The sequence below is a fragment of the Oenanthe melanoleuca genome, chromosome 13 (genome assembly GCF_029582105.1).
Source record: "Oenanthe melanoleuca isolate GR-GAL-2019-014 chromosome 13, OMel1.0, whole genome shotgun sequence".
Taxonomy (NCBI): Eukaryota; Metazoa; Chordata; class Aves; order Passeriformes; family Muscicapidae; genus Oenanthe; species Oenanthe melanoleuca.
The window spans coordinates 3,340,216-3,367,947 of NC_079347.1; the positions used below are offsets into that span (position 1 = coordinate 3,340,216).

The 27,732-nt window shown below is 51.3% G+C and overlaps 1 protein-coding gene and 1 long non-coding RNA gene across 4 annotated transcripts in view; one reads left to right on the forward strand and one right to left on the reverse strand.

The window, feature by feature from the left end:
* Positions 1-9,921: 9,921 nt before the first annotated feature.
* NR3C1 (nuclear receptor subfamily 3 group C member 1) overlaps positions 9,922-27,732 on the forward strand; it is a 63,104-nt gene continuing 45,293 nt past the window's right edge. Inside the window, exons 1-2 of one of the 3 annotated variants that reach the window (XM_056502573.1) lie at positions 9,922-10,121; positions 11,762-12,929. In XM_056502573.1, coding sequence (XP_056358548.1) covers positions 11,776-12,929 — 1,154 coding nt within the window. In that variant the 5' untranslated portion in view covers positions 9,922-10,121; positions 11,762-11,775. Of the gene's footprint in view, positions 10,122-10,961; positions 11,668-11,761; positions 12,930-27,732 lie in introns of those variants that run through there. The other 2 variants (XM_056502576.1, XM_056502575.1) reach the window with 2 other exon arrangements.
* On the reverse strand, positions 10,640-11,605 carry LOC130258854 (uncharacterized). The gene is made up of 2 exons (XR_008841548.1): positions 11,516-11,605; positions 10,640-10,987 (listed from the first exon to the last, which is right to left on the reverse strand). It is a non-coding gene; the product is annotated as an uncharacterized LOC130258854 (long non-coding RNA).

The window sequence follows — 27,732 nt, forward strand, 5'->3', positions numbered from 1 at the left end:
CATCTATAACCTTGGTCACATAATCAGGAATGAAAATCATTATCTATTTCATTCACATCTGTTAGTAATTTTTTTGAAACCTCCTTTTAATCTGATTAGAACTTCTCCTGTAAAGCAAACAAATTCTAAACTCAAGGCTGAAATATCAGGTTAGCTGAGTATTCCACACAATATTTTAATTTTCTCTTCCTAATTGAATTTGTACATTGATCCATGTTACTGTTCTGGCCATTGTTACCAGCTGTTTCCCAAGTGCCCAAGGTGTGTGCTGCACTGACAGCAGGCTGCTTTCCAGGCTGTCCTGTCCCTGCCTGGGCTGTCCCTGTCCCTGTCCCAGCCCAGGGTGTCCCTGTCCTGCCCAGACTGTCCCTGCCCTGCCCAGACTGTCCCCCTGTCCCAGCCCCGTCTGTCCCCCTGTCCCAGCCCAGGCTGTCCCCTGTCCCTGCCCAGCCTGTCCCTCTGTCCCTGCCCAGCCTGTCCCCCTGTCCCTGCCCAGTCTGTCCCTCTGTCCCTGCCCTCTGTAACTCCCTGGGGACAGGGTCTGAGCTGAGCCCTTGGGGACTGGCCTGGTGGCAGCTGTGACAGGATCCCCCAGCCCTGGCAGTGCCCAGGGACAGGGCTTGGGGCACCCTGGGCAGTGGAATGTCCCCATGGCAGGACGGGACAGGATGGGCACAAAGGTCCCTCCAACCCAACCCAAACCATGCTGGGGCTCTCTGATTCTAGTTCAGAGGGACAGGAGGCAATTCAGGCATTTTGCTGCTCTCATTACTGTGCAGGGCTCAGGACACAGCACGGCACAGGAACCAGCATCCCTGTGCAGGCTGTGGAATCCTGTCTCTGCCAGCTCTCCAGAGAGGTCTGTCCATGGAAACTGGCACCAGTCCCCCGGGGCTGCTCCCAGCAGGGCCAGCCCAGGGCTGGGCTGAGCTCCCACCCTGGGGCCAGGGCTAAAATAACCTGGGCAGTTTCACTTTCCCTGTGCTGAGCAGAGCAGATGCTGCCAGGCAGTTTCCTCTGACACCTCGAATAAAGCAGCTTTAATAACCAGCTGCCAAGGCCTGGGGAGGAGCAGGCAGAGCCCCCAGCCCCAGTCTGCTCTCCTCTCTGCAGCTCTCTTGCCTCTGTCCCAGCCCCTGGGGCTGCAGGCACAGCAGGGCTTGGCAGGGAGAGCTCCCTGGAAAGCTTTATTTGCCTTCTGCTGTTGTTTCAGGTCCTGTTCTTTGTTAAGCAGTAATGGAAGAAGTCAAACCCCGACCTTTGGTGTGAGCACAAAAGAGCCTTTTGGGCACTCCAACGACCTCTGAGGGCTCCTGTAGTTCTTCACAAGTCTGAATAAAAGTTACTGTTCATAATGGGCTTTTTCCTTCCTCTCTGATGATGACTGAGGTATTTTAACTTAGTGTATATTGGTTTATTAGTAAATATTTCTCTGTTCCATCCATTCACTGGGAGCATCCTCTCACACTGCTGATTTAAGGTGTCCCTGCCCATGGCAGGGGATTGATCAAAATCATCTTTACTGGCCCTCCCAGCCCAAACCTGCCTGGGATTCTCTATTCTCACTCAGCTTTCCCAGAAGGAGGGGCAGGCTGTGAGCACTCAGAAGCTGAGGAGCTGTGCCCGTGGGTGCAGGTCCAAGGCAGGGACATCACCACAGAGCCCTGGTGATGCCAGACCCTCTCCTGCACACACATGATGCAGCAAGGCTCAGGACAGGGCTGCTCTCAGCAGCCAGGGAGCCTCAGCTCCTGAGAGACGTGAGAAACCTCTGCAATAATTCCCAGGCAGTGCTGAGCCCCGAGTTCTCATCTCTGCTGAGCCCCATAAATCATCACACCTGCAGGGCTCCTGCAGCCCCTTCGGCTGTGACAGCAGGGGTGGGGCTGCTCTTACCTGCAAATTAACCAGCAGCTCCACTCCATACCTGAAAAACCAGAGAAGACTTGTTTCACGGGAGAAACAATTTAATTTTTTTTTTTTTTAGGAAGTTTTGCATTGATACAGGAGAGTCCAAACCTGCAGCTTCATTAGTGCCTCTCAGCAATTAACCTCCCTCCTGTTCTCTCGGGGAGAAGTTTGCAAACTGAGGAGCTGAAATCCGTGCTGGGCAGGAGCTGCTGAGCTCTGTCTGCAGGGTGAGCCAGGCTCTTGTTCCCCCAGCAGCAAGCTCTGGTTTCCCAGCGTGACACCCACGGCAGAGCTGGCCCCATCCTCTCTCCGTGCTGGGGCTTCACTCCCAGCCCAGGCTCCTGCTCTGCTCTCCTGTCCCTTCCAGACAAATTGAGCTGCCCTGGGAAAGAGAGAGGATCCTTTAAAGGCTCAGAAAGTGGTTAAAATGTGGAAGCAAGAGGCAGGAAGGAATAGATCATTTCGCAGCTAAGTGGAGTCCCACAGAGATCTCTGCCATTCCAAATACTCGTAAATGACTTGGAAAAGGAGAGGAGGTGGCAGGAGGTGACAAAGTTGTCTGCTGAAAATACGTTATTCAGAGCAATAAACCCAAAATCCAACCATAAAGAGCTGCAGAAGTGCCTGACCAGTGCCTGGCCTGAAAGGAGCAGATGATCAAATGCCAGGCTGAGCTGGTAATGCACAGAAGATGAAAATGCACACAAGGAAAAGCAAGAAAAACATGTGAGTGTGTGCCATGAAAAACTGTAAATTAGGTATTGCCACTGGAGATATGGAGCTCTTCTGGAACAAACTCCCTGCTGGATGTCAGAAAAATCATCTGGAATGTTCGGAATGATGAGGGAAGGGAGAGACAAGAGCTTTGTGTGGCCATGTCTTGTGTCCTGTGTCCCCAGCAAGTCTACCCTAGAATTAAAAGGTGTAGAAAAGATGAAGACACAGGATTGGGGCAAAGCTGGAGCTTTGGAGAGCACACAGTGCTGCTTGGCTCCGTGTGCTGAGCCAGGGGTGAGGAGCTGTGACACCAGTGGGACGTGGGGACACGTCTGGGGACACTGAGCCCAGCCCCAGCCAGGGCTGCAGGGCAGGGAGGAGCTGCAGGGCTGCTCCAGGCTATTCCTGAGCAAAAGCTGGGAGAGCAAAAACTCCTGCTCCTTGGAGTAATTTAAGTGAGGCTGTTCCTGACAGAGCTGCTGCTTATTTACACCCAAGTGTTTCAGAGCCACTCACCAGTCTGGGTTTCAGTGCTGCTGGCAATGCAGAAACTCTCAGGTGGCAGAAGAGCCACCTGTTCTGGAGAGATTTCTGTTAGCAGAATGTTGGGGCTGTCTCTAAGCTCATCTTTAAATAAGATAAGACAATATGATTTTCTTCTTATTTGTTTTCTCTTTTCAGCACCAATTTCTGTGATGTCAGTCTGATGCCAAGCACAATCCCTCAGAGGAAATACCCTGGTAAGTCTTGTTTTTTTATGAGATCTCCCAACTAAATCACAGAAAAAGCTGTTTAAAACAGCAGTGCTTTGAAGGTTATATCCATGTAAATACTGGAACAACAAAACACAAGGAGAAAATAAGATGGAGCTTAAAGGACAAGGACAATTAAGCACTTTTTCCATAAAAAATTACAAGATCAAGACCTTGCATCAAATTCATTTCTACCATATTCCCTTCTTGGCTACAGAAAAAGTATTTTCTTTTTTTATGTCCCAGGTCCTTACCTAACTCCCTTTGAATTCTCTCATTTTGGGTATGTGATATTTAAAAAAAGGTTCAAAAATTCTTTCTTCATGTGGTGCTCACACTGCAAGTCCAAGAATCCTTCCCCTTGGCCCCTGGGATTGCCTCAGGCTTTTGTTGAGGGTACAAAGCATGGCAGAGTTTGGAATTATGGTTCCATTTGGGGAGGTACCAGATCTCCTGCTGTAAAGGCAGATGCTTTAAAAGGCACGTGGCATTTCACAAAACACACTTTTAGTGGTAACATTTTTGTTTTCTTCATACCTTTACTTCCATATTTCACTCCTGAGTCCGAGCTGAAAACTCTGCCAGTGTCACAGCTGAATTTGTTTCCTTAGAGAGCCCAGGTGCACATAACTCTGCTTTACTGCTGACAAGCCCTGGATTTATAGAACGTGGAAATCACCAAATGGGGGAGCAGGACTTGCTTTAGAAATAAAGAGGTGTCAGCCTGCTGAGTGTGCACTCCTGCAATGGATCTGCCATGCTGGAGTCCCTGGGGATGGAGCTCCAGAATTCCTGGGGATGGAGCTCCAGAATTCCTGGGGATGGAGCTCTAGAATTCCTGGGGATGGAGCTCCAGTTATTGGGGATGGAGCTCCAGTTTTATTTGGGATGGAGCTCCAGAGTGCTGGGAATGAAGCTCCAGAGCCCCTGGGGATGGAGCTCCAGAGTTCCTGGTCATGGAGCTCCAGAGTCCTTGGGATGCAGTTCCAGAGTCCCAGGGGATGCAGCTCCAGAGTCCCTGGGAATGAAGCTCCAGAGTTCCTGGGGATGGAGCTCCAGTTATTGGGGATGGAGCTCCAGAGCCCCTGGGGATGCACAGCTGTGCCCAGCTGTTTCCAGCTGTGCCCAGCTGATTCCAGCACGTTGCTGCAGCGCTGCCTTGGCACTGCTGTTCATCTGCCCCTCTGCAGCAGCCCCACAACATTCCAACCCCAGCACAGCAACTCCCAGCGCTGCTGTTCATCATTCTGCTGGCCTGGCTCCTCACACCTGGCCATTCATGGAGCTGTCCCAGGAACTGGTGAGCCAGCTCAGGCCTCCATCCACTCACCTGTCCAGGTGCCTCCTCCCTGAGCCAAGATCACCCCAGCAGCTCCCTCAGGGCTCTGTAACCCAGGGAGCCCCTACAGCCCCCTGCCCATGGGCTGTGCTGGCAATGCCACAGACCCCACTGAAATCTCTGTGCCCCTGGCTGCTGGATTTCAGCAGGCATTGTGCTGCAGGAAAAAATAGGGCTGCAATCAAAGGTGGTTCTCCTCTTGCAGGCATCCTGTAATTAGATCAAGTTTTCTTTTTTTCATGGAAAGGTCTTGATGCATAAACCAAAGGTTTCCTCTTCCTTGCATGTTGTTGCCAGATGTTTCTGCGAAGCTTCAAAACAACAAAGTTGTTTGTGTACTTGCACATGACTTCACCCATGCCTGTCACAAAGTGCTCCTCCCCCTCATCAATTAACCCAATTAATTCCTCTCCCCTTCCCCCCTCCACTTCTGACCCTGCATTTCCCTGTCTGTCTGTCCTAGCACTTGGGGTTTCAGCCTTTGTCACAGATCCCACAGGAATGGGTCGAGCTTGGAGCTCCTTCCAAGCCAGGCCATTCCATGATCCCTGAGGGCAGGAGCAGAGGGGTTCAGGAGGGAACAGGTCAGTGCATGTAAAGAAGAGGGAGCTGGGAAGGACAATGCACAGAGGAGGAGCTGAGAGTGGCTCATGAAGAAGTGAAGGACCTGGTGGGAAATCAAAGCACAAGATAGACCACAACAGACAAGGGCTACCATGGGAAATACAGGAAAAAGCAGAAAAACCCCAGGAGTCATTAATGCAAGGCAGAGGCAGAGGCAGGGCCCAGCCCCTGGGTGCCTCAGCCCGTGTCTGGGCACAGCTAATGGCAAAGCACACCTGCAGGGAGCTCAGGGCAGCAGCATCCTGGCAGGCAGGGGAGGATGCTCTGGTGTCCTGCTGCTGCAGCAGCTCCTGAGCTGTGGAGCCACAGCTGGGGAACATCCTCATCCCATCCTGCCTGCCCTGCAGAGCTACTGACAGGCTGCAGGCTCTGGCTGAGGCACTTTGATCTATGCTCAAGAATTAAACAGAATTACTCTCAAGCTGATAGGAAACAAAACACAGCTCCTTACAAGGCAACCAAGATCTTAAAAGATTTGGCCTTGGGAAGAGCCTTAGACCCTGGGCACGTCCCTGCCCTTTTGGGGAGAGCAGATTGCAGAGGGGGGAGCAGCTCTGCCTGTAAAACTGTTTTACATGAGCTGTGAGAGGCACAACCACAGCAGGATCTGCTCATCTCCAGGTGCCCCCCCGTCCCTGCTGACCCCAGGCAGATTTATGTCAGCCACAGGAGTCCCCTCTGGTGCTTCAGATGCTCCTTCTGACCTTTGGGAGGCTCTACACAAAACTCAGAGTGGCTCCTGCGTCCATGAATTGCTCATTCTCCTCAATGAGAGCCATAATTATGTTTTAATGATTTAATAATATTCTCCACTTCTATATTTTAAAGTCTATATTTAGTGTTTGTTAAGGTCAAGGCTCATTATCTGTGCACTATTATTACATTGTGGTGTAGGAATGTGCAGCCATTTATAGATTTTTTGAAATCTGTAGCATGACAATTGGAACCACTCTCCCTGCAGCTCCCCAAAATTCCTGGGGCTCTGGGCTCCAACCAGAAAAAAATCACAAGTTTTTTAAAGCCTAACTTGCTTCAAGCATTTGTGACCAACATCCCATAACAGATTTGAACTTGTTCTGTACTGGATACAAGTTAATGTTGTAAAAGAGCCAGAACATGCAACTTATCAACTTTTATTCATTATTTATTTCATTAACTTATCAACATTACATTTATTTTTACAGTGCAGGAGTGTCCTAGGGAGCACTTCTGTCTGAAGGAGCACCTGATCAAGGGAGAAGCTGTAACATTCTTTCCCAGTTTTATAGAGGAGAAAACATCTGACATTTTTAATCTGCTCCATTCAATAGGAACTCTCTGAAAGGGAATAGATCTCCAGGGCAAAATCCAGTGCAGACCCAGAGCTGCTCTGGGCACCCTGAGCCTCCCCACCCTCCCAGGGTACAGTAAAATTCCATGTACTAATCTAAACTTGGGCTCTTTTGGACCCAAGATGACATTAAGATAAAGAATTATTCATTAGAGCAGGAGTGTCCTGCCCATTAGTGCACAAACCCAGCTGTAATTAAGCATCTGAACGGGTGTTTATAAACAGATGTTCTCATCGAAATGTCTTAGAAATAAACAGCTTTGTTATTCCAGCTTCCCCAATCTGCAGAAGGAGCTCCAGCTCTCCTGCAGGCTGATGTTCTCCCACACGTCCCTAATATTTGAGTTCCCCAAATTTCAGGGGTAAGAGGGGCCCCCAAATGCGAGAGAGTTTCTGCAGCAGAACATTCACAGAGCAATAGTGTAAATTTCCCAGGTCCAGCACTTCGGGATTTCACGCTCTGGGAGACACTGTTGCCTTTACTGAGCAGCCAGGACCTGGAGCAGCCCCGCTGGTGACGGAGGTTTCACAGCCCGAACGTCCCGACTTCTGCTATTCTGGCTGCTCGCATGGGAAGAAGCGTTTCCTGAGAGCTGCAAATCCATTGCATCATTCGAAATGCACCACAAGGCAGTTCTGAGGGCTGCCTTCAACACATCTCTCAGAAATGGGGAAGAGCTACAATTTTTGGAGCCATTTTTCATAATTCGTGGGGGAAAAAAAATATTGTTAATATAACGTTGTGTGCATGTGTTTTGCATTTTAAAAGTAAAACAACAGCTTCCAAAAGTCAATGTGGCCTGAAAAAAAAACCCTTATAACTTAAACAAAAAGAAAAAAGAGGCATATAATTGTGCTAAATAATAAAATCTCTTCATCTTGTCCAACCCTCTGCCAAGGCAGGGTCACCTGGAGGTGACACAGGAATGTGTCTGGTGGGTTTGGGATGTCTCCAGAGAGGGAAACTCCGTGCCCTCCCTGGGCAGCTGTTCCTGCCCCCTCCATGGAAGGAAATTCTTCGTGTTGAGGTGGGACTCGCTGTATTTGGGTTTATTCTGCTTGTCCTGTCCCTGGTACCATCCTGTGCCAGCCCCGGGAGATGCTGGTGTGGATTGATGGGATCCCCTCTGAGTCCTCTCCTGAATAACCCAGCGCACACCCCATCAGAAAGATGCTCCAGACCCCTCAACGTCTTCGTGGCCTCTGCTGGACCTTCTGCAGTAGCTCCTTGGCTCGTCCATAAAGCAGAGCTCAGAGATGGACACGGGCTGGGGCTGGACACGGGCTGGGGATGGACACGGGCTGGGGATGGACACGGGATGGGGATGGACACGGACAGGGGATGGACACGGCATGGAGATGGACACGGGATGGAGATGGACACGGGCTGGGGATGGACACGGGCTGGGGATGGACACGGGATGGAGATGGACACGGGCTGGGGACGGACACGGGCTGGGGATGGACACGAGCTGGGGATGGACACGGACAGGGAATGGACACGGGATGGAGATGGACACGGGCTGGGGACGGACACGGGCAGGGGATGGACACGGGCAGGAGATGGACACGGGATGGAGATGGACACGGGATGGAGATGGACACGGGCTGGGGATGGACACGGACAGGGGATGGACACGAGCTGGGGATGGACACGGGCTGGGGACGGACACGGGCTGGGGATGGACACGAGCTGGGGATGGACACGAGCTGGGGATGGACACGGGCTGGGGACGGACACGGGATGGAGATGGACACGGGCTGGAGATGGACACGGGCTGGAGATGGACACGGGCAGGGGATGGACACGGGCTGGGGATGGACACGGGATGGAGATGGACACGGGATGGAGATGGACACGGACAGGGGATGGACACGGGATGGAGATGGACACGGGCTGGGGATGGACACGGGCAGGGGATGGACACGGGCTGGGGATGGACACGGGATGGGGACGGACACGGGATGGAGATGGACACGGGATGGAGATGGACACGGGCTGGAGATGGACACGGGCAGGGGATGGACACGGGCTGGGGATGGACACGGGCTGGGGACGGACACGGGATGGAGATGGACACGGGCTGGAGATGGACACGGGCTGGGGATGGACACGGGCTGGGGATGGACACGGACAGGGGATGGACACGGACAGGGGATGGACACGGGATGGAGATGGACACGGGATGGAGATGGACACGGGCTGGAGATGGACACGGGCAGGGGATGGACACGGGCTGGGGATGGACACGGGATGGAGATGGACACGGGCTGGGGATGGACATGGGCTGGGGACGGACACGGGTGGTAGCCGTGCCTCGCCAGTGCCGAGTGGATGCATCTCCCCCTGCTCTGCCCGTTCTGTTCTGTCCCTTCTGCCCTGTCCACTCTGCTCTGCTCTGCCCACTCTGCTGTGCCCTGCTCATTCTGCCCCGTCCACTCTGCCCTGTCCGTTCTGCTCTGCCCGCTCTGCTCTGTCCAGCTTTGCTTTGGTTCTGCCCCGTCCTGCCCAGCTCTGCCCGCTCTGCTCTGTCCGCTCTGTGTATCCTGCTCTGCCCCGTCCTGCCCGGCTCTGCCCTGCCCATCCCTGCCCGCTGTGCCCATGCCCTGTGTCCATCTCTCCGTGCCCAACCCGCTGTGTCCATCCCACTGTGGTCCATCCCATCTCTCCGTGCCCATCCCGTATTTCCGTGCCCATCTCTCCGTGCCCATTCCACTGTGTCCATCCCGCTGTGTTCATCCCATCTCCCCGTGCCCATCTCCCCGTGCCCATGCCGTATCTCCGTGCCCATCTCCCCGTGCCCATCCCGTATCTCCGTGCCATCTCCCCGTGCCCATCCCATCTCCCCGTGCCCATCCCGTATCTCCGTGCCATCTCCCCGTGCCCGTGCCATCTCCCCGTGCCCATCCCATCTCCCCGTGCCCATCCCGGCTGCACTTTCCCGTCTCGGCCAACAGGTCGCACCGTTCCCCCTCGGCTGGGGCAGCCCCGGGGCCGGGGCCGGGCCGGGCCGGGCACAGCCGAGCCGAGGCGAGCGGGGCGCGGAGCGGAGCAGCTCCGCCGCGATCCCCCGGCCGAGCCCGCCGTCTCCACTCCCTCTCCACGTCGGGGAGGCGGAGGGAGGGAGGGAGAGAGGGAGGGGACGGGGAGGAGGCGGCCGCCGCCGCCGTCCTCCATTTTGTGGCGGGGGCAGAAGCGCCGAGCGCGGCGCTGCCCGGCGGAGGGACGGGGCGGGGAGCGCGGGGAGGGGGCCCGGTCCGCGCTGGCAATTAGCGCTAATTAACGGAGGGGGCGCCGCGGGGACGGGTCAGGCTGTGGGGCCCGCGGCAGGAGCAGCAGGAGCGGCGGGGGGAGCGGAGCTGCCGCGGCCCCGAGGGGCGGCTGTTCACCCCCAGCCGCCATGGCCGTGGGCGGCTGAAGCGGCCCCAGCGCCCTCCCCCGGACGAGGTAAGGGCGGCGGGGGTCCCGGGAGCGCGGCGGGGGTGCTGGCGGTCCCGGCAGCAGTGCCCTGGGCGGGGGAGCCGAGCCGAGCCGCCCCCGGAGAGCCGGGCACGGCAGCGACCCCGGGCCGGGCCCCCGGTGCGCGCGTCCCGGGGGGAGCGGGGCTGGTTCTGCGCGGGTGGGTGTGCCAGGAGACGGCTCAACAGGTCCCGACACATTTCTCTGAAAACTGTACTTTGCGAAGGCGATTTTATTGCGATCCGGCGGCTTGGAGTGTTCGCGGCGCTTTCCGCCTTGGGCAGCCTCTCGCAGCTGATTTTTGACACGTTTCCTACGCTGCACGATTCGCTGCCTTGTTGTTTTTGGGGCGTTGTGGAAATTGTCAAATGAAACTGGCATTTTCCTCTCCGAGGTGTTCCCATTACCTCTCCGCTCCCCTTCACGTTCAGAAGGCAGCGCTGGAGGAGGAATTTTTTGTAATTTCTCTATTTTTTCCGGTGTCGGGTGTCCGCCTTAAGCTCCGCTCCGCGGGCCGGGTGCGGGTCCCGGGGCTCGGTTCTGCCGGGACCCCCGGGCCGTGTGAGGGCACCGGGGGCTCCGAGCCGCTCCCGCCCGGGATAAGCTCGCCCGGGCCACCTTAAGGTTTTTCCACGTGCTTTTTTTTCTTTGGGTTTTTTTTTTTTTTTTTTTTTTTTTTTTTTTTTTTTTTTTTTTTTTGTCGGTCGCAGCCTTAACTTTGCACACAGAAATAGCGGCGGGGCCGGGGCTGTGGCCGTGTCCCTGTGCCCGCTGAGGGCCGGGGGAAGGCCGGACGCCGTGTCGGAAGTTTGCCGGAGAATTTACAGTGTTTCTTCAAATATTTATGCTCTCCGCTGGAAAAAAAAAACCCAAACAAAACAGCCATGTAGCAAATACAAACATCTGAAACTTACGAGGTTTGTTCTCGGTGTCGGGTGTGTTTGGAGAGTAGCCGTGAACGGGTAGAGCGCTGGAAGCTAATAAAAATCCCGCTTTATTTTTAGCTAGCTTTTATTTATAAGTTTGAGATGTGTTTAAAGAATCATGCGGGGCTTGCTGCGGGATGGGTGGGTTGTGTTTTAAGACCGAGCCCGTGGCAATCGCGGTGTTTGTGGTGGGGAGATCGAGTGCTGGGGAATGCCAAACCAGCGAGGTGCCGCTCGGACCTGCTCTGCCAGGGGAGAGCTGGCTGGGAAAGGGGGAAATGTCCTTTCACCCTGCTCAAGGTGTGGTTAAATAGCAGGGAAATCTACCTGGCAAAACTCGTAACCCTTTAATAATTCTTGCAGTTGTCGGTGCGGGGATGGGTGACAGAGCTGGAGAGTGCGTGCAGGGATGTCACGTGCTGTAGCTTCATTTGAGTTGTGTGCAGGCAGACTTACCCCTTCCTCCAGCTTTAGCAAAGCTTGAACATACGTAGTTCCTCCTCACTAGCCAGAAAACAAAACCCAGAACTCGTGCGAACCGGCGCAGTGTTTGGGAGACGTGGCACGTGTCAGCGCGGTGTGCCGCGCCTTCGCTCTCCGAGCAGCAGGTTCGCCCGGCCAAGGGTTTAGACTTTTTATTTTAAGGCTCTTGTTAATGTGTCTTTGCTCTGCTGACTTTGACTGCTTCTCATCTTTTTATAGTTAATGGTAAAGTAATGGATTCCAAAGAATTGCTTAACCCGTTGGATCAGGACGAAACCAGGAAAAATGCACTCATCAGTACCAAAGGAGGGATCGTGATGGACTTCCATCCACCCTTCAGGGGTGGAGCCACTGTGCAAGCCCCTGTGTCTGCATCTCCTCTCCCTGCATCTTCTCAGTCAGAGTCCAGTCAGCAACCTGCTTTGGCTGACTTTCCGAAAGGATTAGGAAACAATGTGCCTCAGCCGGACCTTTCCAAGGCAGTGTCGCTCTCGATGGGACTGTACATGGGTGAAACAGACGCGAAAGTGATGGGAAACGACCTCGGATTTTCGCAGCAGGGCCAAATCGGCGTCTCCTCCGGAGAAACGGACTTCAGGCTCCTGGAGGAAAGCATTGCGAGCTTGAACAAGTCCTCGAGCCTGGCCGAGGGCGCCAAGGGCAGCGCGGCTTCGGAGGCGCCCGATTTCCCCGGCATGGCCGGGCGCGGCGAGCCGGGAGCTGCCGTCCAGAGCCAGGTGGGCTCCAACGGTGGCACCTTGTTCTCTGAAGACCAAAGCACCCTGGATATCCTCCAGGACCTGGAGCTGCCGCCGGTGTCGCCGGGCAAGGAGCCCAACGGGAGCCCGTGGCGGCTGGAGCCGCTGCTGGACGACGGCGGCTTGCTGTCCCCCATCTCCGACGACGCCGCCTTCCTCCTGGAAGGAAGCCTCGGCGAAGACTGCAAGCCTCCTCTTTTATCTGACACTAAACCTAAAATTAATGACCGTGGTGACCTTTTACCCAGTTCCAAAATGCCAATGCCTCAAGTGAAAACAGAAAAGGAGGACTACATTGAACTGCATACTCCCGGCAGTATCAAGCAGGAAAACACGGGCCCGCTGTACTGCCAGGCCAACTTCTCGGGCTCCAACCTGCTGGGTACGAAAGTCTCGGCCATCTCCATCCACGGGGTCAGCACCTCTGGGGGACAGATGTACCACTATGATTTAAATACTGCCTCGCTCTCTCAGCAGCAGGATCAGAAACCAATTTTTAATATCATTCCGTCTCTTCCTGCCGGGTCAGAAAATTGGAATAGGTGCCAGGGATCGGGGGACGAGGCATTGGCTCCGCTGGGAACGCTCAACCTCTCTGGCAGACCTGCTTTCTCTAATGGCTATTCAAGGTAATTAGTTTTTGTTGCTCTTTATTAAAACGCTCCAAGCGTGTTTAGCACGACTCCGTGCATGCTGGTTTGTTGCTTGGCCTTTATTTCTTTTTTGTTTTCCTTTTCCATTTGGAATGTGTGGCTGATCAGACGTAATTCCCCATAAACACGGGGAATGTTTATCCCACAGTACAACAGCAGCTTTAAGCAACTACTCAATTATTGGTATTAAAGGGAAGAAAAGTGGAGGGGAGCTGGCATGCTCTAAAAAGTAAATAAATAAAAATAAAACTTCCAAGATGCAGCCTAGAGGGAAAATCGAGTATGTGGCAGCAGGATCCATAGACAGGCAGTATGGAAGGAAGTATTTAAGTGTATACAAAAGCTCCTTCGTACCCAGGGGTTAGAGGATCAATCACTTTTTTTCCTTCCTAGCATTACTTAAATGTTATGCACAAAAATAACTTGGTTGCTGGGTAAATTTCTAGAATTACATTGAAGCTGAACTGGAGTTTTCGCTGTGCTCGGTATCGCATTTTCCTTACATGGACAAGAAGATTCCGAGTGGGAAACACTCAGCAGCCTGTTCAATAACTGCCTTGGAAGAGATAAGAGTGTTTGCAGTCCGACTTGAGCACACCTGGAATTTAACTCTGAGAGCAGCAGGAGGGGGTGTGGGAGCTGCTCCTACCTGTGGCTGTGTTTGCTGGAGTAATGCAGAGGAGCTGCTGCAGGGAGGGCTCTGCAGGGGCAGCGTGGCCAGCCCAGCCCAGCTCTGGGCCAGCTGTGGGCCAGCTGTGCTCAGCTGTGCCCCCAGAAGGTTCTGGTTCCAGGAACACCCAGTTGTGTCTCTCACTACTCTGTTTACCAACTCCTTGCACCAGCAGCGTGAGGCTCCACGGAGGATTTCGTGGAGTCTGTTGGAAAATGGCTTTGCCATTTGTGCCTCTGCAGAACCCTGATATTTGTAGGCTCCCAATGAAGGGTCTGGTTTAACATTCTGGGTTTTATTGCTGTGCTGACAGTTGGATCCCCAGGGTGTTCCCGGGGCTCTCCCTGTGCGATGTTTGCTCCATTTTCCCATGGCTGGAATGAAGTTTGTGAGGATTTCTTCTTTGTTTCAGGAAGACAACGTTTAGCTTCCTTTCATTCTCAATTTCTCTCATAGATTTTGATTTCTGTCATAAATATTTTATTTTTCTTTGAAATGCTGAAAGCAAATTGCAATGTAAGAGATCCAGAAAAAAAAAAAAAAATCAACATCTGTGGCTAGATTCCACCTTGATACGTGAATACTGAGCATGCCTTCCCATGGATTTCGACAGAGCAGACAAGCTCTGTGCTAACCTTTTGCATAATTAGTCCAATTCTTTGTTGTGTTCTGTTTGTTTCATGGGGATTTTTTGGGGAGTTTATTTCCTCTGCTCTCACTGTATCTTTAATGATAATCACAAACTGTGTGTCAAAGCAAGAAGTGTTTCAGCTTGGGGAGGAGGTTTCAGAGCCAGTTTAAGTGAGCAGATTGCCCTGAGATGATGAAATGTCACTTTTGAGGATCGTTCTGGGAGGTGCTGCCTGGGCTGTGCAGGGCTGGGTGTGCTGGCACAGGGAGCTCAGACCGTGGTGTTGTGTCCTGGGTGATCCTGGAGACAGTTCTGGGGCACTTTGGGGCAGTCTGGGCAGGGCTGGCAGTGCCAGGACAGGCAGGGCAGCTCCCAGAGCATCCCAGCCCCAGCTGCCTCCTCCAGTGCCCAGGGTTATCCACACCAGGGCTCCAGCATTGACATTCTTGCTTCCTGCAAGGTCATCTTATATTTTATTGCTTCCTTTTTGCTGGAAGATAATGCATTTTTTTTTTTTTTTCTTTATGGAATGTGTGAAGAATTTCGAGGTGGCTCCTAGTTGAGCTTTGCAGAAAAATGCATTTTTAACAGCTTTGTGGGAGCTGTTCTTACTTCCTGAGGATTTTTGTACACTTCAACTACAAAGTCCAGTTCTAAAAACAGAATTGTTTGGGTTTGCTTTATTATTTTTATTCTATAACATTCAGGCAGTTCCATCTTCCTTTTACAATGTTCGAGGTATTAATGAGCCCTGGGCTTGAAGCAGGAATTTTCTTCCTTCTTGAACCTTGCCAGAAATATTTGGTCTCAACTGGGTTAGTTTAAGGTGATGTGTTGTGGATTTGTTTGTTTTTCTTGCAGAAGACTTAACAAAATTGGCATTTGTTTTAGAAACAAAGGAAGGACTCTCTTGCCAGGTTCCCGTGGTCTGGTTTTTTTAAGGTACTAAATGTGAGAGGTGGAGGCTGGGATTTTGAGAAGCTTCAGGTTCCAGGAGGAAATTCTTTTTGGTGTTTGTAGAATTATTTGTCTACTAATAACATACTAATTGTAGGCTGAGCACAGGGGAAGAAAAGCTGCAGTTCAGACTGTTTAATCTGCCTGTTTAATGGGGAGCCTGGACTGTCCCTTTCTATCCACTCGGAATTGATGTCCTGCCATTTCTGAGTGGTTTTGCTCCTCCAGGTAGCCCAGCATGCTGCTTTAATGAGACAAGTGATCATCAGGCCCAAGAAAACCAATCAATTGCAGTGAACTGCAGGGGGGATCCAGACTGACAAGCAGAATGCAAACTTCAGGAAGTGATTGATGGGGATGAATTGGCAATAATCAATAAGGTGGTGGTGGTGGAAGAGGCAGCTGGTGCTCGTGCTGAGCTGCTGGAGCTCTGAGCTGCAGCTGCTCAAACCCAGATCGGAGCAGGAGGGAGGCTCTGGAGGCTGGGATGGCTCCAGGATCCACTGCAGCTGCAGGGAATGAAGGGGCAGAATGAAAGGGAGGAAAGATGAGGCTGACAGACAGTTTACCTTAGATTGTCCTTAGTGGCAGTGAGACAGCAGCTGGAAGGGGAGCAGATTGTGCTTCACTGAGGAGCTGGAGGTTTGCTGGTGCCCATCTCCAATGGGATGTTCTGTGATTTATTGCAAAACCCAGGGAAAACTGTTCCATTTCAAGGAAATTACTTTAGCAACACACACTCCTGGGGCTCTAGCATGGTATATACATTAAATCCTTCGCTCAGCTCCCGTTGCTCTGACTTCCTGGAGATGTGGCTTGTTGTGAGGGGAGTGAAGGATGCTGAGAGGCAGCCCAGCAATGCAGGGTTTGCTCCTACAGCCAGAAACTGGGCCCCACTGGCGCTGTTATGGCTTCTCTTATTACAGCTGAAATCATTCCTGGTAGTTAAGCTTGTGGGGGATAAGGATCATTAAGGAAGTTTAGGAAAGGGCAAGAGCTGAGAGAAGCCATTAAAGAGGAGGAGAGTCTGGAAGGAGGAAAAGTTTTGCTGGTTGGTCACAGCTTCCAAAATCTGCCCTTCCCCCTTGGGCTGGGACTCTCCTTGGGCTCAGGTGCGGTGTGGGAGGGAGGGGAAGGAAGGGATGGCTGCCAGCAGTGGGAAAGGTCACTTGTCCGTTTGTCTTGCCGCTTTGTTTCCCTCGGCCGCTGGCCAAGGCCGCTGGCTTGGCAGGGCTGGAGCAGCCTGACTCAGCACTGGGGTGGTGGGACATCTGCAGACGGGATTTCACACTGTTCACACCCCTGCTGGGATGGAGACCCAGCCTGGTGTGTGCAGGGCTCAGGGTCCCAGCAGTTTAATGTAGCCCTGTACTGGGGCTTTGGCTCTGGGGTACAGGAATAATCCAGTTGTTCTGGCAGAAAGGCATCAATCAGGAATGTCCTGCAGAATGTGCTCTGAGGTGCTGAGGGAAGGTAACTAGATAAAGGAGAGGTCATGGAAGGTGTAATCCACTTTTCTCAGTTTTCGCCGATCCTTCCATCGAGCTCACAGCCAAGGAGGTTGTTTTAAGTCCAGTCCAAATGGTTAACTTCTGCAAATTTATTTCTCCCTGCAATGTCTCTATTTTAAACTTAATTCTGGCTTATAAAGCAACCTTATTTTTGTTGTCCATACCATTTAAAAAAAATTATCTCCACAATTAAACCCCTTGTACTCTCCCACTGTAAGCAAAGCTGTGGTTGAACGAGTCCTATTCACGAATCTTCTCAGAAATGGGAAATACAGGTATTATCCAACTCCTACATTGTATATTTACCAGGCTAAAGATTACTTTTACAGTGAGAACAGTTTATCTTGGGGGAAGCAAATTTTGCTTCTTCCTTGGATTATTGCTGCTCATTCTAGAAATGAACAAGTGGTGCATATCCTGTGTGTGTAACTGCAAACTGCAAACGGGAATTATTTCTGCCCTTTAAAAGGTTCCCAAGTCCTCCTTGGACTAGCATTCATTTTTGGGGTAGTTGAAGCCTGCCCAAGGTGCTCCATTCTGTGAATGGTTCCCATGGCATCAGTCTTGAGGAGAAAACATCCCAATAAAATCCTATTTTCAGCCCAAGTTAGGGGCAATGGGAGAAGCTTGTTGTTACAATTACCTTGGGTTTGTGCTATTAAAATAAGTGTGAGCGTCACCTCTGGTGTAGAGAAGTGAACCTGGCAATGCCTTTGTGATCAGCTCAGAGCTCAGAACAAGTGTGTGTGCAGCAGGGTGGGTTTGGGGAGAGCACTTGCATGTGCTCAGTGCTGTGCTCCAGACCCAGGGAGTCTGGGTTAATCCCTCTCTGCTTTCCCAGCCTTTGTCTCCCAGAGTCTCAAGTACACACAGATTTTAATCTTATTTACTGAGGAATTAATGTGTGGCACTGTTGCATGTCCAGATGATTGTTCTCATCCCGGGGATTTTCTGGCTGATTCACTGTAGTACGAGATCCATTGATAACCATTTGTAGGAGCCACTGTAGTGTGAGATCCATTGATGCCCTTTTATTGCACAGCCTTTGCTTAAAGAGCCCAGGCCCTCTCAGAGCAGGAGTTAATCCTGTTCTCAGGGCTGCCTTCTGGAAATACTGGTCAGATGCTGTCAGTGCATGGCCTCGTCCCCCTGGGACAGGAGTGAACCAGTACAGCTGGAACAGATGACACACAAATGAAAAAAGAATCATTTCATCTCATTGTCTTGGCTCTGACTCCAGAGCAGCTCTTTTGGGCTGTGTGTGGGAAAAAACAAAACACGGGATCGAGGGTTCCTGTGAGGGTGTGACCCATTGTGGGCTCGGCAGGCTGGTCACCTACAGGGGGGATGTGAGCAGAGGGGAGGTGAGCCCAGGGTCACCTGCAGAGGGATGTGAGCCCAGGGTCACCCTCAGAGGGTCACTGCACACAGTGATCTCCATCCATGGCTTGGAGCCCTGGGTCCCACAGACTCGAGGGGCAGCTGGAGGCTCTGGCTGTGCAGCTCTTGGAGAAGCAGCAGGGCTGGTTTGTACCCATGTATAACCAGGGTCCCCTCTGGGGTGTACCTGTCCCCACAAGTGCAGGTGGGGCTGGGAGCACAATTCAGCACAATTTCTGGGTCTCTGTGGGGTTTTCTCCTTACCTCCCCTCCGCTCCAGTGAAGGTGGTGTGCCTCTGCTGAGATGTTTCCTGCTGGGGCTCCCTCCCTGGATGCAGCAGTGTCTGCCTGTGCTCCAGCCATGCCTGTATGGTTTGAATATCAAACACCCTGACAGAGAGTTTTCCTCCCCCTCCCTCCCTGTGCTGCTGGCTGTGTCACCTCTGTCCCAGAGGTGTGTGGCAGGACAGGAGGAGCAGCTCCAGCCCCTCTGGCCCAGGGCTCTGTAAAGCCTGGAGCTGAGCTTTGGAAGGCAGGGATGGAGATGAGGTCAGGTTTGCTCTCACTGCTCAGGGAGTTCAGACTCCAGGACATGCTGTTACTTACCCAGGATGTCATGTAGAGTTCTGTAATCCTGGTGCCTTAAATCAATAATCACCACAATTGTGTGGATTTCTGGAGGAAATTGTGCTCTTCAGAAGTCATCTTGACATGGTGTGTGCAGAATGTTTCTGTACCAGCCCAGTGCCTTTTAATCCAGCCAGTGCCACCAGTAAACCTCCAAACTCCAGTTCTACTGTGGAGCTCCCAGTCTGTGCTAAATCTTCTTAGAAAATTACAGTCCTGATGTATTTTGAGAATTAATATCCCACAGACTGCTGATACTTTGCTGTGGGGATGTGATATCGTGCACAACTTCCCCTTTTTGATCAAATATCTCAGGTTTTATGAGATTGCAAAGGCAAAATACTGTTGGGGAAGGAGTTCTAAAATAATGCTCATGTCTTGAATTCAGTTTACTGCTACTGTAATTTAGTAAAGAAAACTAGTTTCATATTGGATTTTACAGTAATACATTCTTCATACTATTTGTAATATGTTTGTACAGTTACTGTGTGTCAGAAAACAGCTGGAGATCATCAAATTTCTGCACCACGGTCACACAAGATTTAATATGAAACTTGTGAGCAGCAGGGCGCCATTTACTCTTGTGTTGCCTTATTCAGATACTTCTTGTTTCTCCTTGCTTTTATTTGTGTAGCTGAGTTTAAAGTTAGAAATTATTGCTCAGGACAGGAGCTTTTATAAAGAAATGGGGGCACAAATGAGTTGTTTGCCTCAGAATAGTGCTGGGAAACAGAAGTGGTCTGTAGAGTCAAGGAGGAGCAAATCATGAAGTGTCAGAGAAGTCTGTGATCTATTCAAGAAACAAATCATGGAGGGGATTCCATAGCTCCCTGCCTTGGCTTTCTCTTTTCCAAGAAACCTGGGAAAGGTCCTGTCCCTGTTCTTACCCAGAAGATCCCTTGTGATGCACTTCTGGGTCTTTTCTTCAGTCTTCTTCAGTCTTCTCATTAGAGCCTTTGTAGGCAGGGGTGATCTGGGGGGTTTTGGTGCATGTTCCCATCCCTGGGTGTTTGGATCCCTGTTCCCATCCCTGGGTGTTTGGATCCCTGTTCCCATCCCTGGGTGTTTGGATCCCTGTTCCCATCCCTGGGTGTTTGGATCCCTGTTCCCATCCCTGGGTGTTTGGATCCCTGTTCCCATCCCTGTTTGGATCCCTGTTCCTGCTGCCCTTCTCGTGGACAGGAGGGCTGGAAGGGGGGTGACCTCTTTGCTCACAAGTGATCCTGGCTGTGTCTCACTGGTGAGAGGGGTGTGAAAACAGGATATCTGGGGTTAGAAATTCTGTGACATTTTTAGAAAATGAGATGTTGGCCGAGACTCCTGCAGCCACTACCCAGCTGTGTGAATTGGCTGTGGCAGGAGAGCTGCCATGGGCTCTTCATTCCCAGCTGCACATTGGGAAGGACGTGGCTGCTTGTCCCTGCTGTGAGCACCTGGGCACAGGGAGCTGCAGGAGCCTCTTGGGGTGCTGGGGTGGGAAGGGGGGCTGCAGGAGCCTCTTGGGGTGCTGGGGTGAGCACAAGGAGCTGCAGGAGCCTCTTGGGGTGCTGGGGTGGGAATGGGGAGCTGCAGGAGCCTCTTGGGGTGCTGGGGTGAGCACAAGGAGCTGCAGGAGCCTCTTGGGGTGCTGGGGTGAGCACAAGGAGCTGCAGGAGCCTCTTGGGGTGCTTGGGGTGAGCACAGGGAGCTGCAGGAGCCTCTTGGGGTGCTGGGGTGGGAATGGGGAGCTGCAGGAGCCTCTTGGGGTGCTGGGGTGGGAATGGGGGCCTGCAGGAGCCTCTTGGGGTGCTGGGGTGAGCACAGGGAGCTGCAGGAGCCTTTTGGGGTGCTGGGGTGGGAATGGGGAGCTGCAGGAGCCTGTTGGGGTGCTGGGGTGGGAATGGGGGGCTGCAGGAGCCTCTTGGGGTGCTGGGGTGGGCACAGTGAGCTGCAGGAGCCTCTCAAGTTATTTTAAACCAACACCTCTCTCCACAGGCACACTGTCCATTGCTTTGTACCCATATATTTTTTTCTTGCTTATTTTTTTCCCCTAAGAGCTGCTGTTGCCTCTCTGGAGCAATAACTTCCTAAAGCCATCAGCAGAGGTTTTGGCCAAATCCATGCTGGAAATGTGCACGTTCTGTGTGCACATGTGTGGGTTTGTTGTGCAAGAATGCAGTCCAGGCTTGTTAACTTCAAAAACAAAAACCAAAAGTGAATAAAGAGAAGAACTGGCAGACTTGGTGTGGATTTCAGTTTGCATCTTGATTTCAGTTTCCTACTCCCCGGCTGTTGTTTTCTCTCTTGTATCTTTTTTCTGTGGGTTACTTTTGCTCCCGGGGCCTTTGATGGTTTATTTTGCCTGTTGAATTTCTGTTCATCTTGTGTTCTGTATGAATTGCTCCCAAACCAATTGTGCTGTCCCCACATGAGAGTGATGTAGGTATAATTAGACTTTTGTTTTGTAAAGGACTCTGCATCTTGGTTCTCATAAAACATGGACTAGATTAGAACATAAGCCAAGATGAGAAAAACAGTCATATCTGAAAACAGACTTTTAAAACAACTTTAAAAATTGGAAATTTTGAACTTTATATGCAGAATGGTTTTTGGATGCTGAAGATGTATGGAATTTAAATTCACACCTTCATTTTAGTAAGATAATACATGTTTAATACATGTTTATTGCAATAATGGGGTACTGGGGATGTGCTGCCTCTTGGTAAGGCTTGGCAGTGACCCAGCCATGGCACTGCAGTGGCCTTTGGGGCTTCCCAGACCTGGCTTTTATTAAAAAGTCATTTCCAAAAAGAATCATTTTGATTGGAAAAGCCTCCTGAACCATTGAGTCCCAGCTGTGCCCAATCCCTGCCTTGTCCCCAGCCCAGAGCACTGAGTGCCACGTCCAGGTTGTTTTCAGCACCTCACTGGGATTTCCAGACATGAATTAAAATTAGTTTGTAGAGAATGATCTTACATCCTTGCCTTTTGATGAATAAATGATGTCATCTCTTTGGTGGTAAGGAAGACTTGTAATTCTTCTGGGGTTGTTTGCTTTGACCAGCCAGTCCTGCTAAGTCTGGCAGCAGCTGCAGGTTGGATTTGAAGCAGCCCCGAGTGGAGCCGTGGTGCTGGATCCCAGACCAGCTCTCCCAGCTGGAACAGCACTGCTGCTTTAATCCATATTTCAGCAAAGGTTTTTTCTCTGACCTCCTTTGGCCAGCCAGGCTTTTGAGAGGTCCCTTGGCTGCCCTGGCTGTGGGGCAGTTCTCTGCTCTGGGCTCAGTTCCTCACTTTCATTTTCACCTTGCTTTATGAATTCTGCCCTTCCTGGACACGTGTTTCTGCTCAGCCCCCCACATCTGCCATTTTCTGAGCTGGAAAGGAAGCTTCTCTGACACCTTCTTTTTTAACAAAACCCATCTAACAAGTTCTGTGCTGACTTGGTTTCCATAGCTGGAGAAGACAAGTCTGTTCTCATGCGGTGCCAGGTGATTTGCAAGTTCTGTGCATGATTTGATAAAAGAATTAGTGCTGAAACTCCCTCGTCTAAAATGTGAGTGTTGTAAGAACCTGAGTGCTTGGAATTCTGTATTATGAGCAGCAGAGCATTCCTTTTTCAGCCCTTACTGAAGGGAGCAGTTAATATTAGGATGCCTGCACGACAACATCCTGAGTCATCGAGATACTTGACAGCTACTTTCCAACCAGAGCAACTGGTTTGACAAATGAGCTTGGACTTATTTTATCACTTTAGAGATAAATCTTTAAAGGCTCTTTTAACACGTTAAAGGTTGGGACATCTGATATTTTATTAAATAACAATCTGGAGGTTTCTGAGTCCACTTATTTTTGTGCCTGAGCTGGTTGGGTGTTGCAGATCAAAGCCCGGCATGCCAGTGGGGAGGAGGAAGTGACTGGGTTTCTATTCCTGGCTGACCCCAGCCTCGGAACCGAGGAAGAGCTTTAAAGGAAATGCAGCATTCAGCTCTGAGTCTTTCCAAGTATTCAGAAGTGCTACCAGCACTGGCTTCCTGCATGTGCTGTTTCAAGGCGTGGACATCTTCAAACTGTCCTAATTTCAAAGTGAAACACGGGGGGAAGCCCTAAACTTGATGGAAATAGCAAAACCTGCAATTCCAGATTTTTTATCAAAAACATCCATCCTCTTTTTGCCTGGCAGGCAGCTCTGCAAGCCCAGCCAGGGTGGGAGGTGGCTGGGGAGGGATGGCTGGAGCCTGGTGGTGCTGCAGGGAGAGCTGCATGGCATCACTGCTGCCCTGGCCTGGGGGGCTTTGCCAGCCCTCAGAGATGTTGTCTGCAGTGAACCAGACCAGGACAGGGCTCTGGGGGAGCTGGGGCAGCTCTGGCCTTTGGCACAGGACAGCTGTAAACCTGTAAGGTCACGGGGCATGTGGAGCTCTTGCGAAAGAGAACATCCCCCAGCAGTGTCCTGGGCTGGGGCTGGGCTGGGGCCACTGCCCTGCATAGACTGGAATTGCTTCTCTCCTTCCCTGGACCCACTGCCCTGCATAGACTGGAATTGCTTCTCTCCTTCCCTGGACCCACTGCCCTGCATAGACTGGAATTGCTTCTTCTCCTTCCCTGGACCCACTGCCCTGCATAGACTGGAATTGCTTCTCTCCTTCCCTGGACCCACTGCCCTGCATAGACTGGAATTGCTTCTTCTCCTTCCCTGGACCCACTGCCCTGCATAGACTGGAATTGCTTCTCTCCTTCCCTGGACCCACTGCCCTGCATAGACTGGAATTGCTTCTCTCCTTCCCTGGAGACTGACACACTTCCTTGCCAGAGGACATTTCAAAGGAAAGAAGCCAACAACCCCTCCAGGGTGGAGCTGGAAGAGCAGTTCTTGGGCAGGGGGCAGGTTTAGGGCAGGATTTGGGGCAGGGTTTGGGGCAGGATTTGGGGCAGGTTTGGGGAGTGATTTGGGGCAGGTCTGGGGAGTGATTGGGTTCCCAGGGCTGGGGAGCAGCGAGCACAGAGCTGTCTGGGTTTAGCTGATCCTGAGCTATTTTGGGTGCTGAGTGCCAGCCTGGAGAGCTGTGTGAGCACAGAGCAGAGGGGAGAGGAGCTCCAGCTGGAAAATGTGAGGCTGTGAGCCTCAGGAATGTTCTATTGCTTGTACAGCTGGGGCTGGGGAAGGGTCTGGGCTGTCACTGATGCTGTTGGACCCCTGTAGCTGTGGGTGGTTTGGCTCCAGTGGCAAGAAATTGCCAAAATGGAGCTGGCAAATCCAGGGTGGTTGTGGTGATGTCCTCCTGCACAACACTTCTTCCTTCCCTCACTTTTGATACTGGGATATTCACATGTCTGTGTATTCCCTCCACCCCATGTGTTAAATTCCATACTTCATTTTGTTTTTAAAATTTCAAATAAATCACGGCAATTAGAGGAAACAGGCTCTTCCAGATGCTGCCTGGGGAAATTCCTAAGGGCTTGAAAGCCATCCCTCACTTCTTTCATGCTGTAGTCATCGTTCCAGAGCCATCTAGGAAATTAAAATCCTCTGTTATAAAGATGGGTTACTCTGTCACACATATTACCAGCAGTAGCTTCCCTGGCTGTGCCTGTTGTCCCCACACATTTTGAATTGCTGTGCCAGTTCTGAGGAATGTTCCTTTCCCTCCTGTGCTGCTGCCACAGATGTGCCATCAAAAGCAGCCAGACCCCAGTTTGGCAGAAATCAATTTTTTTTTCCTCTAGTTTAACTGCAGGGAGATTGTAGTAAACAGAATAAATACCAGTTTAATAGAATCAATACAAATTTGGAACTGAAATGTAATATTTCAAAAGTGTTTTTCTACAAACACAGCAAGAAAGAACTTTAGTTGTTGAAGAAAAATGAGAACTTGACCATGTTGTAGCCATTCCAGTAGTTTATTTTTCTTTATTTTCTGCCTGCCAAGGATAGAAGTCGGTGCTCTCCTCTGGTTAATCATTCTTTCCTGTTTGAGGTGATTATGTTTGTTGCTGCTGTGTTAACCATGTGCTTCAGCCTGCTGGTTTGGAAGGTGCATTAAATCTGGGGGTTCCAGGGTGGGGATTGGGGTGCTGAGAGGGGCTGGCTGTGTCTGGAACAGGCTGTTGGGGTCTGGGGGGCAGAGCTGGGCAGAGCTGGGCATCCCTCCTCTCTCTGTACAGTACATTGTGTTACTGCTGTGCATTTCCCAGGGTGATGATGAATCCCAGTTTTCCCAGAATTGTAGTTTTAGTGAATAAAGCTGTTCTCCCTGCCAGAGCAGGGGATGGTGTTGGGAATCCTTTGCATGTTTCTGCCCTGGGGGGGTTTCTAATTCTTTCCAGTAGAAAGTCGTGGTGCAGATACAGCCGAGCATCGATTGCCTGGACTCAGCCTCATGTGGAAATTAACAGTAATACAAACAAGCTGGCAGCTGGGAAACATTGTGTTAAAATGACAATTCCTGGCTGCTCCAGCCCGTGTTTGGAGACCTTTCTGTGCTGTGAGAGCAGGGAGCAGCGAATGGCTCCATCCTCCCTGGCTGCTGCTCTGCTCCAGGGCACCATGCTCTGCAGGCAGCGCTTCCAGATCACCACAAAAACAGTTTTTTTGTTTAAGTCAGTCTTGGGGCAGTGCTGTCCTTGCTGCAGGATGCAGTTTGTGCTCAGCAGTGGCAGGGCAGAGCTGTGGCCCTGCACACTGGAGCAGTTTCTCAAGGAAGAGCAGTTCCCTGTTCTCAGTGCCCTGGGCTGCCTGGGACACTCCTCCTCACAGCCTGTCTCAGCCTGGCCACTTGAACTTCTTTGGACTCTTTGGGCCTGTTCAAAGCAGCTTTGAGTTGTCACCTGCCTTTATTAATCCTTTACAGCATCACACTCCCCAAGCTGCTGCTGTTTGGGGAGAGGCAGTGTCTGACCATCCTTCAGCTCAAAAATTGGAGTCAGAATTTGATTCTAATTCTGTAGCACTCCAACACTGACAAATTCACCTTTTATTTTGGATCCTTGAGTTGATGAAGTCTCTACTTTCTTTTTTTAGGCACGGTGAAGGCAGGATCATAGAATGGTTTGGGTTGGAAAGAGCTTAAAGCCCATGCAGTGCCACCCCTGGCATGGCAGGGACACCTTCCCTGTCCAGCCTGGCCTTGGGCACTGCCAGGGCACACTGCCCTGTGCCAAGTCACCCAAAACCCTTCTGACCCTTCCCTCTGTCAGTTTAAAGCTTTTCCCCAGGCCCTTGTAAAAGAGGAGAGTGCCTTTTGTCTCCTTCTAAGTAACCTTTTGCCAGTCCAAATTTCAGTTTTCAGTCTGGATTGTGCAATTGCCTTTGATAAACAAGCAGTGTCTGGGTTTGCATTTGACAGGACTGGCACTGGGCAGTGAAAACTGCATCTTCACCCCAGTGATGCCTCTTTCTGTTACAGCCCCAGCTGTGATTGTATCACTAACTGTATGCAAGTATTTTACATTTTCTGTTGTGAAACCTGCACTTCCTTCAATTAGAAGGCACATACAGAAGGCCTGTATTTGCTGTTTAATATTTTTAGAGAAGCAGGGTGCTGGTTCTGTCTCAGGGTAGACATGCAAATGTCAGACAGACACTTGGAGTCACGGGCTGGGAGGCTGTTGGTCAGTCCCAGCCTGTGGGACCAGACTGGGGTGTCTGGATGGGAGAGGTGGTTGAGCAGAGAGTCCTTTCCTCCCCAGAGCACAGGTTGGTGACTGTCCACATCAGGGTCAGCAAGGGGCTCAGCCCAAAGCTCTGTGCTCTGTGTGCCTACAGGGGGGATAAACTGCCTGGAAAAGCCACTGCCCCCTTTGGGAGGCTCAGAGCACTTCCCAAACCCTGCCAGGGGTTTGCTGGGCTGGGACCTGCACACCAGCACTGTCGTGGGTGCTGAAGGTGCTGTGACAGCATTCTGTGTGCCCTATAGGACTAGGAATATTTTCCAAATATTTTGGAATATTTGCCAGCCCCCATCAGCAGGGTTTTCACTTGAATCACAAGACTAAACTTAGTCTTACATAGCTGAGAGCTCTTGGAAGGAGCAAACATCTGTGTTGTGTGTGTGCTTCAGGTTTGCAGCTGCTCTGTGCTGTGCTTGCTGAGTGCTGAAAGTTGGATTTTTACATGGGGGCATGCCCACAGCAGCATTATTCCTCCATGCTGGTGGAATTCCTGCTCTATCTAAATGCTCTCTCCAATTTGATAGGTAGAGCTTTAATTTGACTCTGGATTCTTGACTCACTGTATATATCAGAAGTGAGTGTTGTAACCATCAGCAGTGAATATTTTTACTGTTGTCCCCTTTGTTCTTCCTCCCTCACTGAGCAGAGAGCTCAGTTTTTTTTGGATTCATGGATGCCCTGCAGAGTTATCAGTGCTCAGACAACAAGTAAACACGTACTGTACATGGGCTGCTGGCCAGCTGGCCCTGGCAGCAGCAGCTCAGGACTTGCTTCCAGCCCCACAAGAATGCCTGTTTGCTTGGTCATTTCCTTTCCTTTCAAACACAAAAAATAAAACTTTTTTTTTCTCCAATTTAATTGCTTTCCTGGCCTAAATATTGAAATTAAAGAGAGAGCTCCTCAGGTTTTGGGGCTCAGGCAATTTGGGAGGAAGTTTTTGAGTTTGCATAGAAGCCTCTCAAGGAGCAGTCGTGGGGATGCTGGGCTGGGAGCTGACCAGGCTCAAAATTCAGCTTTTTTTCCCCTTTCTTTGTGGGGGAGTTTGAGTTTCTGTCCCTGGCTGCATTGTTTGTGGCAGCTGTGCCTGTCCCCAGGGAGGTGTTGGGGCACACAGAGCCCTGACCAGGAGCTGTGTCCCTGAGGAAAATCCCTTTCCCCAGGGTGTTTTGTGACTGTTCTGAGCTCCAGAGTGGGGAAAGCAGCTCAGAGCAGGACCTGGAGCACCCTGGGACATACCTGGTGTTCTGCACAGCTGTGACTGCTTTTCTCCCAATGTTTGAGTGATCCCATTTCTGTAATGGGGAGTTAAAAATGTCTGTGCTGTAAGCTGGAGAACAATTAGGCTGAATGCAT